Source organism: Microtus oregoni, unplaced genomic scaffold, assembly GCF_018167655.1.
Source record: "Microtus oregoni isolate MIOR12 unplaced genomic scaffold, Mior012 000002F_ref0000024, whole genome shotgun sequence".
Lineage (NCBI taxonomy): Eukaryota > Metazoa > Chordata > Mammalia > Rodentia > Cricetidae > Microtus > Microtus oregoni.
In genome coordinates this window covers 12,541,032-12,555,060 of record NW_024543061.1, presented here as the reverse complement: position 1 = coordinate 12,555,060, position 14,029 = coordinate 12,541,032, and the positions used below count along the sequence as shown (strand labels likewise).

At 43.9% G+C, this 14,029-nt stretch overlaps 1 protein-coding gene across 1 annotated transcript in view; it reads left to right on the top strand.

Annotated features, from left to right (window-relative positions):
* Positions 1–5,251: 5,251 nt before the first annotated feature.
* The window catches only part of Smyd1 (SET and MYND domain containing 1), a 49,802-nt gene continuing 41,024 nt past the window's right edge, over positions 5,252–14,029 (top strand). Inside the window, exon 1 of the mRNA XM_041640469.1 lies at positions 5,252–5,438. Coding sequence (XP_041496403.1) covers positions 5,302–5,438 — 137 coding nt within the window. The 5' untranslated portion in view covers positions 5,252–5,301. The remainder of the gene's footprint in view (positions 5,439–14,029) is intronic.

The following is a 14,029-nucleotide window of genomic DNA, read 5'->3' as shown; positions in this document are numbered from 1 at the left end:
GGGCTCTTTATGTGAGTGCTTGATGTGCACATGAACTTTTCTCTCTTCCTCCACCCTTTAAGATATTTATTTTTATTTTTGAAATATTCTTTATATATAAAAACCTGCAAATAAATAGAAACATTATGTTCTCAAAGATTTGTTTTTAAGCATGTGTCTGTGTGTGTGGGGGGGGGTATGTTTGTGCACATGTGTGGATATCCACAGAGGTCAGAGGCATCAGATCTTTTGGAGTCACACTGGTAAAAGTGGTCCCATGTGGATGTTGGGCACCTACCAGCAAAAGCAGTACAAAGCTCTCACCTCCTGAGCCATCCTTCGAGCCCCTCCCTTGTATTTTCAGTGCCCTTCTCCCTTAGATTTAGCGCCCTGTTTATTCAGTCTTCGCACTTTCTTTTTGTGTCTCTCACATCCCTTAAGAAATGAAGAAATGAAAGAATGAGCCGCGAGCTCCTCCTGGCCTGTGTAGCATTGCCCAGCATTCTGAGCTTTCTACACTCGACTCCGTAGGGGCTGACAAACCTTTTTTGAGGAAGGTCAGCAGTAAGCACTGCTGGTCATGTGTTTTGCATGGGGTGTAGCCTGCCATTGTACTGTGAATACAACTATAGAAGACAGGCAAACAAGGGAGTATGTTTGTTTTCTGATAGTTTATACTTACAGTAACTGAAATTTAAATTTGTCTAGTTTTTTTTTTGCCACAAAGTTCATTTGATCCCCCCCCCCCCCCATCCCACCATTAAAGACAGTAAAACTGCTTTTAGCCCACAGTAGTGAAGAGCCCCAGAGACTTCTGTTCGAAATGAACTTTGGCACCAAGTAGAAAGGAAGTTGAAGGGTTGTCCTTTTCACAAAAGAGTAGAAGCAACATAAATGCCTGCAGCTCCCTTGCTTTGCCACCAGATGGGAATCTTTGGGAATGCCTAGCTGAACCTGTGGGGGTTTGGCATAGGGGACATAGTTTTTCCAGGGTGAGGTAGCACCCTGTATTCATTCAGATACACTAAAAACGTATCACAAACTATACTGGTAATTTTTTCCCCTTTATTTCTGACTTTCATACCTAACCATCCATAGTCCCTAATTTTTGTTTGTTTGTTTGTTTTTATTTTCGGGACAGGTTTTCTTTGTAGCTTTGGAGCCTTCCTGGAACTTGCCACGTAGACCAGACTGACCTTGAACCCACAGAGATCCACCTGTCTCTGCCTTCCGAGTGCTGTCTTTTTTTTTTTTTTTTTTTTTTGGTTTTTCGAGACAGGGTTTCTCTGTGGTTTTGGAGCCTGTCCTGGAACTAGCTCTTGTAGACCAGGCTGGTCTTGAACTCACAGAGATCCGCCTGCCTCTGCCTCCCAAGTGCTGGGATTAAAGGCGTGCGCCACCACCGCCCGGCCCCGAGTGCTGTCTTCTTGGTGACTAAAGGAACATGATATTTCTTTCGCTCAGCACCCCACTAAGAGATGCTTACTGCATCATAAAGTCATGTTCTAGGCGTCAATTCCCCATGCCAGATTTGTGTGCCCAGAATCAACCTGCATTTTTAGCTTTCACTAACATAGCGGGTACAGTTGGAGGGGCAAAGTCCTGGCCAGCCTGGAATTATCTATGAGAAATGGTTAATTATATTTACTGTAACAAGAGACAAACGTAATATTTTATGGTAGATTCCTATTGATGAAGTAACAAATTGCTACAAACTTAGTGACTTAGATATAATTGTCTTACAGTTCTGGTGAGCAGAGGCAGAAATGGGATCCCCTTGTCAGTAGGGCTGAGCTCCTTCTGGAAACTGCAAATGGGGAATCTCTTTCTCTGCCTAGTCCAGTTTCCACATGTCTCCTGGATTTCTTGGCTCCTGACTCACCCACCCATCTCTGAAAGTACCACAAAAGCACTTGGCAGTGTCTCTCTGACTCTGATCCTCTTTCCTTCATGGTTATCTTCTCTGCCCTTGCTTTCTGCATATGAGGATCGGTCACTGTGATTACGTTGGTCCCACCAGGATAATCTCCCTAAAAGATCCTAACTTAGTCACATTAGAAAAGTTCCTCCTGGCTTGTGTCACAGCCATTTGCTGATGCTCCAGCTGAATAGCACAGATCAGTTTATAAAGAATGCACTTTTTGACCCATGATTCTGGAGGCTGGGGAAGTCCATGATCAGGCATCTGTGTGTGGAGAAGTCCTCTTGATGGTAGGACCGTCTGCAGAGGACCAAGGTGGAGCAGGGCTTTGCACTGTGGGACAGACCTTTGCCACTCATGTCTTTCCTCTCATGAAGCCACAGCACTGACAGATGAAGGTCTCCCTTCTGGCCTCATTTAGCTTTAATTACTTTCCACAGGATGTTCAACTACTACAACTGGACTGCGTGTACATCCTCTGTATACCCCATGAGTCTCTTTCAACATGAATTTTGGAGGACTCTGGATAACATTTGTAAGGTGGGATGCATAGTTCTGGGGATTTGAACTTGGACATCTTCTAAAGGCCATCTGTCTCCCTACCCCATAGCTGTACTGTGATAAGATGAATGGCCACAGACAAAGCTAAAACTCAGGACCCAACGTTTTTGTCTTTCATCTCAGTTTCGGGTCAGGTCGATTTCTTATTTGACCATGGCTGAGGCTGAACATGTCCCAGTGCAGCATCTAGAGTAGGTTTGAGTCCTTGCCAGAATGAATGTTGTCCTCAGAACAGTTTCTACGAAGGCTGTGGTTTATAGAACAATGCTGATCCTGGGCACTTATTGGAAGCTACTGGGCTGAAAACTCCTTCATATTTTCATTTTCATCTTCTTAGCATCAGGGGTGCTTAGTTTTTTTTTTTTTAAAATTGTCTTTCTTATTCCTTTTCTTCCCCTAATAAGGGGAGTATAAGAATACTTTGAGAGAGGGTCATACTATTTAAGCCCATGACCTCAAACTCACAATCCACCTGCCCTAACCTCTACAGTAGCTGGTGTGCTGGTCTGAATGAGGATGGCTCCCCATAGGCTCATGTTTGAACGCTTGGTTCCCAGTTGGTGGACTGTTTGGGAAGGATTGGGAGGCATGACCTTGTTGGCGGAGGTGTGTCATTGGGTGTTTCTAATGCCCACACCAGGTCCAGTCTCTCTCCCTCTGCCTCTATCTTGCAGACAAAATATAAACTCTCAGCTACTGCTCCAGAGCCCATGCCTGCCTGCCTTCCCCATACAATGCTTTCTGCCATGAGGGTCATGGACTAATGAATGGTCTGGAACTGTGAGCAAGCTTTCAAGTTAAATTCTTTCTTTTTAGTGTTTCTTTACAGCAATTGAACAGTGACTAAGACAGCTGGGAATTACAGTGGGTATCCGCCACATCCCACCCAGATGTCTACCTTATCAGGTACTCCTTACCAAAAAAAAAAAAAAAAGTCCTTGAGTAGTTTTTGCTTTTCAGGATATATCTGAAATCACTGAGATTCTCTAGCTCCCACATTCCAAGAATCAGGACAAGCATGTAGAACAGGGGGGTTGGTTGTGTTCCCAAGGCTCAAAGGAGTTTTCAGACATGCAACTTGGCTGGAGGTACAACGGATCTTCTGGTACATCCTGCTAACTGGGGGAGGATGTGACAGAATACATAAAATAAAGCACAGCAGCCATCACTGGATGAGTGCTTTATGAAATGCCAAGAGCTGTGCTGTCCTTGCGCATGTCACCTCTGTTGATGCTGACCACAACCCAGTGAGGCAGAAATCACCACCCTTGTTTGATAGGTTCCATTTTCAGGTGGTGGTGGTGGGCAGACTCAGACTCATGAGATACTGTATTTGTTAAGATCTAGGGCAGAGGGTCCTCCATAAACCAGTGCATCTTGGTTCGTTTGTATTGCTGTAATAGGATGCCAGAGACTGTGTAATTTACAATGAACAAAAACTTATTGACTCATGATTTTGGAGGCTGATGATAGAACTTCTGGCTGCATCACAGAATGGCAGAATGTCTCCTGTGGATGGAAGATGTGGTAAGAGAGGCCAAACTCATCCTTTTTGGCAGGAATCCATTCCCTTGATAACAGGATCAATCCATTTACGAGAGCGGAACTCTAAAGAACTAATCATTCTTGAAGGTGCTGCCTCTCCAGACTGCAGCGCTGATTATTGTTAGGACTCAAACTCAGGACAAGTCTCCCTCAATACCTGTGGCTCATCCCAGTGCTCCTCACTCCTCTCTCCCCCTGGGGGGGGGGGGGGCTTCTGCTTCCCCTCCCCCAGCCTGAGCCCTATATAACTCAGCCATTCTGGCTACCCGTCTCTTGACCTCTTGGCCAAGGCCACTTTTTGGTTGGGAGCTCCTCTCTTGCTCTCCCTCCCCTTCTCTCCCTTCACAGTCTAGTTTAGTCTGCCGGCCATGTTCAGCCTGGACTCTTCCCCTTGCCTGCTTTCTCCCTTATATCTACAATAAAAATCTTCATACTTTAAGTGTATTCCTCCTCTTTTTATTTCTTTTTTTTTCATTTAGTTGTGTTTTCTGACACTTGAACTTTGAGGGTCAGACTCACACCATAGCAATCTAGAATCTACACATACTCAGAAGCTAAATGTACTACATAGAGGCCAACCCACAGTGCAGAATCTGCACAGGCCTTTCCCTCAGACTCAGTGAGATCTGCCTGCTGGCCAAAGAGAGTAGTGTTCCAAGCCAACAGGGTTTTAGTTCTGGTATGCATAGGCCAAAGGCCCATTTTGGTTTCTGCTATTTATTTCTTGCCATGGAGAGAGACTGGGTGGGGGTGGGGCAAGGGGCCTATCTCCCTTGAGAAAGTCTGGGCCTGACAGCTGAAGGGTCCCAGAGCAGCCAGTATTATTCTGCCTTTCTCTCTGGCTACTCCAGTTGTCTGCATTTGATTGACAGAGGCATCTGGAGGCTAAAAATATCCTACTGACCGAGTGCTCTTGATTTTAACTCAAGTTGAACATGACTGCAGTCCAGAGCACAGCACACGTGGGGGTTATCCTCAAACCGGTCTTCAAAACCCATCAGGCTTCACTTCAGGACCTTTGGTCATTTCAGGACCTTTGGTCATTTTCTGTCTTGGTGTCTTTTCTGGGTGGTGAATGAGACCTTTGTTGTCACTCTGTTCGTTTGCCTTTTCCCTCCAGAAATAGTGGTGGAGGGGGAGGTGAGGGCCTCACTCCAGAGAGGAGTAGGGAAGGGGAGGTGGCCTGTCCATTTATAGTCCTGCTCTTAGGGACGGCGAAGGTGTTAAATAGCAGCAAGGACAAGAGGCTTGGCTCACTGTGAGCTACCCACCTCGCGGCCCTGACAGACTCTGAGATGACAATAGGCAGCATGGAGAATGTGGAGATCTTCACTTCAGAGGGCAAAGGCAGAGGTCTGAAGGCCACGAAGGAGTTCTGGGCTGCAGATGTCATCTTTGCTGAGCGTGCTTATTCTGCAGTGGTTTTCGACAGGTAAGGCATGCGGGGAGAGGCCTTCTCACTGCTGGTTTGACAGATGCAATCTCTCAGCTTCTGGCTCTCAAAATCATCAGAGGAAGGACTAAAGTTCAAGGGGTCTTAATTTGTAATTAAAATTTTATTACATTTATTTATGGGTGTGTGTGTGTGTCTGTGTGGGCAGAACACACACATGCCCCAATGTGGAACATATATTTAACACAGTGCAAGCGGGAAGGCCAGAGGATAATTTCCAGTGTTGGTTTTCTCCTACCATGTAGGCTCCAGGGACTGAGCTCAGGTGGTCAGGTTTGTTTGCAAGCACCTTTGCAAACTGAGCCATCTTGCTGACCCTTCAAGCTGCACTTCTTATAGCTCTCGGTTGGCATTTCTTTCCTGCAAGGAGTCCTTGTCTCTAACTCTCTATGACAAAGCTGAGCAGGGCCCTCTAGGCACGTTATCCTAACCACAGAGAATGTGGCTGAGAGGCTGTGCTGGGGTTGGATGGGTGCGGATGATGCAGTGGGAAACATTTTCTGACAAAAAACTCTTTAGTTTCTTTGATATACAAAAGAGGCTAAGGGTCTGTATAAACCTGTTAGAATATAAAATATCCTAACATAAAAGTAGTTATATGTTAGAATATGTTTTATATTATAAATAATATAAAATAGTTTGCTGAAACTAGGAAATTAGTTCTAACTATAAATAAAAATCCATTTACTTACAAATATTAGAGTCTGGGGGCTGGAGAGATGGCTCAGAGGTTAAGAGCACTGCCTGCTCTTCCAAAGGTCCTGAGTTCAATTCCCGGCAACCACATGGTGGCTCACAACCATCTGGAATGAGGTCTGGTACCCTCTTCTGGCCTGCGGTCATACACACAGACAGAATATTGTATACATAATAAATAAATAAATATTTTAAAAAAAAACAAAAAACAAATATTAGAGTCTTGCCCAGTGTCTACCTCAGGGGTAGCTTGTGCTTTACTTTAAATCAACTTTTTCCAGAACATTCTTACGTTATTTCATACATTTATTTATACTGAACAAATTGGATAGTCACAGTTTCATTGTATTTTTTTGAGGGGGAAGGGATTGGTTTTATAAAAATGATACCATGCTTCAAGGTCAGATTGGAGCTTTTTTTCTTTAAGCAATGTTTCTGGGTCTATCCTTGTGAGGATAGTAAGTCTACAAATACCTCATTTGTTTTTATTACTTTAAAAATTATATGTGTGGCCGGGCGTGATGGCGCACGCCTTTAATCCCAGCACTCGGAGGCAGAGGCAGGCGGATCTCTGTGAGTTCGAGGCCAGCCTGGTCTACAAGAGCTAGTTTTTCTCAGGTACACAGTGTGATTCTTCTCTAGGCCACCAGCGTCCACAGGTACACAGTGTAGTTCTTCTCTAAGGCATGTGACTAGAAGGGACTTGCTGTTTTCATCTTTAAAAGGGTCTGTTAAAGTTATATTCCCATTGCCCTACAACCCTGTCTACACAGAACTATCGAAGTTTTAAAATAGTACTTAATCCTTACTTACAAACAAGCAAGCAACTCCCCTACATCGTGATTACATTAGGATGACAGCATTTTCTGAGCCGCAGTTGGAGTGACTTGTCTGGCATTTGTGTGGCTTGAATAAAGACAGCTTCGATAAGCTGGGTGGGGGAGTATCTAGGGTGTCAGCTGTTGTGGGGTGGGTCCTGCTTCTCAGAAATAACTTGGTTAGCATTTTCATTCTCTTTCTTCTGAGTATGCCTTCTGAGACCTTCAGGAAAATGGCTGTGAACCAGGGCATGTGGCTCACTGCCTTCCAAGGAGTGATCAGGAGCCCAAGTGACAGGAATAGCAATTCGGAGAAGTCTGTCTTTGTGTGTGTGTACGAGCATGCGTGTGTGTGCTGAGTACAGGTATGAAGTTAGCTAGATTTAGAGTTAAAATATAAAAATACAGCAACACCCGGATAGCAGATGCTGTTCTTGGGTCAGTCACCACCATTGTGTACCTCAAAGTCCCCAGAGCCAATCTGCCAGACTCTGGAGTTAAGTGGGATGTTCTAGTAATTTTTTAAAATAGATTTTATTTATTTTTGATGTAATACAGTGTTCTGCCTACATGTATGCCTGCAGGGCAGAAGAGGCACCAGATCTCACTACAGATGGTTGTGAGCCATCATATGTTTGCTGGGAACTGAACTCAGAACCCCTGGAAGAGTAGCCAGGGCTCTTAACCTCTGAGCCATCTCTCCTGTCTCTAGTAATTTTTTTCCTCTTTTTTTTTTTTTTTTTTTTTTCTGAGACAGAGTCTCACTATGTAGTTCTGGCTGGCCTGGAACTCACAGAACTCCACCTACTCTGCCTCTACCTACTGATCTCTGCATTAAAGGTGCCTGGCTCTCAGTAGAGAATTTTTATTAACTTGTCTGACGCCTCCTTCTGGCTCATTTAATTCATTTTACTACGCAGTGGAGCTTTTACTAGAGGACTTATTTTTTCCATCTAATAACTTCTGTGTTTACCTTGGAATCTGTGTGCTGGTCATGTGTGTGAGCATGCCATGCTGTGACTGGTGTCTGGAGGTCAGTAGACAACTTCAGGTGATGATTCTCACCTTCCAACTAGTTGGAGGCAGATTTTTTTTTGGGGGGGGGGAGGAGGAGGAGGGATTTTGAGACAGGGTTTCTCTGTGTTGCTTTGGAGCCTTATCTGGGACTAGCTCTTGTAGACCAAGCTGGGCTCGAACTTACAGAGATCTGCCTGCCTCAGCCTCCCAAGTTCTGGGATTAAAGGCGTACCACGTCTGGCAAGACAAGGCAGAGTCTTTTGTTTTCTCTGTCAGTGGCAGATTGAATGACCTAGGAGCTTCAGGAGATTCTCCTGTCTTCATCTTCTAGGAGAGATGGGATTACAGATGTGTGCTATGGCATCTAACTTTATATGGGACAAGGGATTCGAACTCAGGTCCTCATGCTCTGTGAGAGCAAGTATTTTGCCTGCATTGCCTTCTCCCCTGCTCTTGTTGTGTTCTTTTTTACAGGGATACCCAAGCTTTAAACTTCTTTCTTGCTTGTTTAATTTTTATTTCTTGTGTATCTAGATATGTATGTTGTAGTATGCATGCATCTGTGTGTATGTGAAGACCAGCGGCAGCTGTTGGGTGTCTTGCTACTTAATTTTCTTATGTGCATTGGTGTTTTGCTGCATGTCTGTCTGTCTGTGTGAAGATGTCAGATCCTGGAGTTACAGATACCTGTGAGCTGTCATCTTGGTGCTGGGAATTGAACTCAGGACCTCTGGAAGAACAGCCAGTGCTCTTAACCACTAAGCCATGTCTCTAGCCCCTTTGTACGCTATTTTTAAGAAAGGATTTCTCTCCCAGCACTCGGGGGGCAGAAGCAGGCGGATCTCTGTGAGTTCGAGACCAGCCTGATCTACAGGAGCTAGTTCCAGGACAGGCTCCAAAACCACAGAGAAACCCTGTCTCAAAAAAAGAAAGGATTTCTCATTGAACACTTAGCTCACCAACTGAACTAGGCTGATTTCTCGGAACTCCCAGTGATTCTCCTGTCTCTGCCTCCCCATTGCTGGGATTAAGGTGACTATGGGCACTTCTTTTCTGGACTAAGGTCTTCATTCTTCTGTATAAGCACTTCACTGATGGATCCATCTCCCCAGCCCCTTGTTTGTTTTAATTTAGTCCCTATTGCCTTTCTTAATTTTTCGTGTTCAGAAAAATTAAATTAATTCGGTGTCAAGCTGAATGAGAAGATGGATAGTTTTATTCTCAGCAGTGACTTGGGGTTTGGCAAGGAGAGGAGATACATATCTCTTTCTCTTTGTCTGTCACCTCTACCACCGTCATGACTGTCATCATCGCTACAGCCACCACTGCTTTCACCACCATCATCGTCATCACCATCGTTATCACCACCATCACCGTCATCGCCATCACCACGGTATCACTACAGGCATCATCATCACCGTGATGGGGAAGAGCTCATCATAAACCATTTCCTGGCTGTGTTTGTCAAACTTGAGTAGATTTTATAATTTGCTTTGTTTGTTTAAGAGCCATGGCTCAGGCTGGCATGAGACTCACCCTATGCTGAGGCTGGCCTTGAATTCTCAGTCCTCTTGACTCTGCTTCTCAGGGGCTAGGGTTGTCGACATATGCCACCACACTTGGCTTATAATTTGCTTTTAAAATTGTAACTGATTTTCCCTTTCCTTCTTAAAAATATAGTTTATGAAAATATTTAACCCCACTAAAAGAGGTCAGGCACCAAAGTATTTTTTGGAGATGCCTAGATTCTCTTAAACCTTTGACATTGAATTTTCATTGCTTTTATGTGGAAGAGTCCTGGAAGTACTGTCTAGAGATGAAAAAGGGCTATTCTTCAGGGCCTTCCCTATCTGCTAAGGAAGACTTGGTGAGGATGCTGTATACAGAATCAAGCCGCAGAAGGGGACTGAATCACGTGACCCAGAAGAACTTACTGTTTGAAATTCTGTATGTTGCAGTGGGTTAAGGGGCAGAGGAGAGAGGTGCTAAGCTAATAAAATTGAGCTTATTATGATTGTCATTTTAATTTAATATCAAATACAAGAAAGGCACAGTGATGCTGACTATGGGAAGTGCTAAGAACCCCAAAATTTCAATTCTTCCTCCCTTTTTTGAGATAAGGTTTCCCTGTTTAGCCCATGCTATCTTCTTGCCTCAGCTTCCTAAGCGCTGCACACCTGTGTGTGTGTGTGTTTGTGTGTATGTGTGTATTTGTGTGCACGCCCACGCGTGATGTGCACATAAGTCAGTTGCCCAGGAGGACAGATGAGGGCTTCAGATTTCCCAGGAGTGAAGTTACAGATGGCTGTAAGTCACCTGACATAATGTTGGGAACCGAACTCTGGTCTTCTGCAAGAACAATAAATACCTTTAACTCAGTCCTCTCAACCCCCCCCCCCACGACAACAATAATAAATAATAATGATAATGTTCCAGAAGTCTTGAATTTGGAGTTAATTTAGCCTCTGGGTTCTCCATAGATCCTAAGCTAGGGAAGCATCTATAAGGAAGATCAAAGTTTGTGTGGATGTGGATGTGTGATTTTTATTTCCAAGGAGAAAGTCAATAGCATTTGTTGCTCTCAAATGGTCTTCAGTATAGTAGAGACCCACTAAGTTCATCTATTCCCTTCTGACAGAATAGGGAACTGAGACTAAAGGGATATTAACCTTTCCCAGGTCACAGTCACAGGGCAAGCTTGAGTGTCTCCATTGTGTCTTATCCAAGTCATCACTCCTCACTGCTGCCCCCAAATCAGCGTGTTGTAAGCATTGCCTACTTAATTCTCTTTTGTTCTTAGAAGTGCAATTAGTATTATTATTTAGTGTTAGTAAAAGAAAGTGCAGGTCTAGAGATGTAGCTCAGAATCTTACCTAATGTGTAGAAAAACAATATCTGCTATTAACTTCAGAAAAATCAAAAGTTGATTTTGGAGCCAGAGAACTGTTAGGTCCACAGACCAGGTAAGAAACGGGAATATGGTGGCTGGTGGCAGGACAGCTTGCGGGTCAAGCACTAGCAATGCACCCTGAGAAACTGAGTTCAGATTTCTAAAACCAGATGTGGCAGTGTCCTGTAATCTAAACCCTTCTACATCGATATGGTAGAGTCAAGAGTTCTCAGAAGAAGCTCATGGGCCTGAGGTTGTCCTCTGATCTCCATGGATCTGTGTGGCACTTGTGTACCCACATTCACATACAAACACACACACACACACACACACACACACACACACACGTGCGTGGAGAGAGAGAGAGAGAGAGAGAGAGAGAGAGAGAGAGAGATTTATGAAAACAGGAATATACACGCAATTAAAAGGGGAAAGGTCTTTGCAGTAGTAAATAAATACATTATAATCTCTTGTTGCTGTAACAAATTACCATAACCCTATGACCTTAAGACAACATAGGTTCTCTATCCGTTCTGGGGTTAGGAGTCTAAAATGGGATGATGATTCTGTTTGTTCTCTTTTCCAGCTTTTAGAGGTCATGCCTAGATAGGAAGAAGGCTCACAGTTTTCCTTCTGCATCTTCTTTTATTTTTTATGTGAAAGAGTTATTTTGTCTGCATGTATGCCTATGCACTATGTGCATGCCTGGTGCCCATGGAGGCCAGAAGAGAGTGCTATATCCCCAAAACTGGAGTTATAGGCAATTGTCAATTGTCAAGTTGGTGCTGGCAAGTGAACCCCGGTCCTCTCTCTGCAAGAACAGCAAGTGCTCTTAATTCATTGCTGGAGAGAGATGAGCCCCCTCCCTGCAATCTGAAAGCCCTTCATCTTAACTACATATGCAAGGTTCCTTCGACACATTACCAGTTTCTGGGAATTAGGACCTCGACATTTTCAGAGACCCTTTCCAGCCCTCTATAACCATATCCTATTATATAACTTTTCTAGATTAATTCAGTTCATCGCAAAAATATATTTAGAAGCAAGGACAGTTACTGGATTTTTCTTTTAGATTCTTTTCCTTTTTTTCTGTGCTGAAGGATGAACTCAGTGTCTGTACACACTGGGCGAATAGTATACCACTGAACTCTACCCCAGCCCCCAGCCCATTTTCTGTTTTTTACCAGATAGTGTTTCTCTATATAGTCCTGGCTGTACTGAAACTTGCTCTGTAGACCAGGCTGGCCTCGAACTCTCAGAGATCTGCCTGCCTCTGCCTCCCAAGTGCTGGGATTAAAGGTGTGCGCCAGCACAACTTGGCGTCCCTTCTGAATGATCTGATTAAGAACTGGCAGTACCCAGGGTTGTGCATGTTTCTGTGTGTTAAGTAAAATGAAAAGGGGGAACATGAGAGAAAATGGAATACTTCTAAAGAGACTGTGTTAATCAGGTTGTTTTTGAAAATCAAATCAGTTATGAGCTTTTCTAGGCCCAGTGGGGACATCTGGGCTTTTTGTCGGTGTATTTTATGTGAGTCCATGGAAGAGACAGGATTAGGCCTGCTGTATGCAGTAGCACACATGTGGCTTCTAATCTGATAGCAGCTGCTGGGTGAGTGGTGGAGGACAAGCGATGTTATAAAAGGAAATAATTTAAGAACAGGATTAGAGAAGTTCTTGAGTCATTAGTTCAGAAAATGAGATAAGTGCTTGCTACATTATTAAAATATCTCTCTTCAATGTAAACTTGAGAGTAACTATAATCGATTTAGAATGTGCCTTTTATTTGGTCAGTTTTGGGTATAGAGACAAGATCTGTTGACATACCATACAAACCTTTGTGAGTTATATTGCTAAATTTTACTAAATAATTACCTAACAAAGAAATTTGCAAATAATTGAGATTTTATCTTATTACTGGCTTTTGGAGAACTCAGGTTGACCTTGAATTCTGTGTTGGAGAAGGTGCCCTTGAGCCACTGATTTTCCTGCCTCTACCTCCAAATTCTGGGATAAAGGATGTATGCCACCATGTCTGGCCCTCGTTTTAATATTTTGAGACAGGGTTTCACTGAGGGTGGATTTGAACTTAGAATGAGTGTGATGCTGGAGAACAGAGTGTATCCAGGTGTGACCACGGGAGTGTGTGTCCCATCCTGTGAGCGCTGTCGTGGAGCAAACATTGAGAACTGGGTTTGTGTGTCTCTCAGCGTGTGGACACACGTGGCAGTCAGAGGATAGCTTTTGGGAGTCGTATTCTCTCCCCCTGTGGGTTCTGAAGACAGGACAGTGGGTCAGGTTTGTACTGAGCCATCACACAAGTCTTCTCAATCTTAGTTTTTAAGACCCAGCCTCTCACTGGACCTGGAGCTCCCCATTTCAGATAGACTGTCTGGCCAGTGAACCTGGAATTCCTCACGCCCCAGCTCCTCAGTGCTGAAGCTGTGGACATACACTGCCATGCATGTCTGTAGCTTGTCTATTTTATGTGGTACTGCTGATCTGAACTCAGGTTTTCTTTTTGTCTTTTTTTAAAAAAAATATTTCAAATTACAATGTGTGCGTGTAATAGAAGTGCTATGTGGGTGTGGAGGTCAGAAAATAACTCTCTGGAGATGTTTTCTCCCTTACTATGTAGGTTCCAGGAACTGAATTCATTGGACTTGGTTACAAGTTCCTTTACTTGCTGAGACATCTGGCCAGCCTGCCTTTGACCTTTCTTTAACCCACTTGTATCCCATACACACACACATATGCATGCATACACATACTGGAGCAGAATGCATCTCTCTCTCTCTCTCTCTCTCTCTCTCTCTCTCTCTCTCTCACACACACACACACACACACACATGCACCAAACATGGAGGAGAGCAGTAGTGTGCTCCTCTACACAGCAGTGCATAGTCTATGAGCTAGAGACTAAAAAAACAGCAGTGTTTTTCTTTCAGATATGGCCTGGAAATGGGAAAAAGATCAAATTAAAATATTATTAAAATCATAGAGATTTCTGTTTTGAAAACCACACAGAAAGCATTATGATATACATGCTACCAGACCATAATTTTATGGCTGAGCACTGTTCTTTCGTTTTGTTTTTGTGAGCCCCTATGTAGGCTCTGGGAACCAAACCTGGGTCCTCTGTAGCAAGTG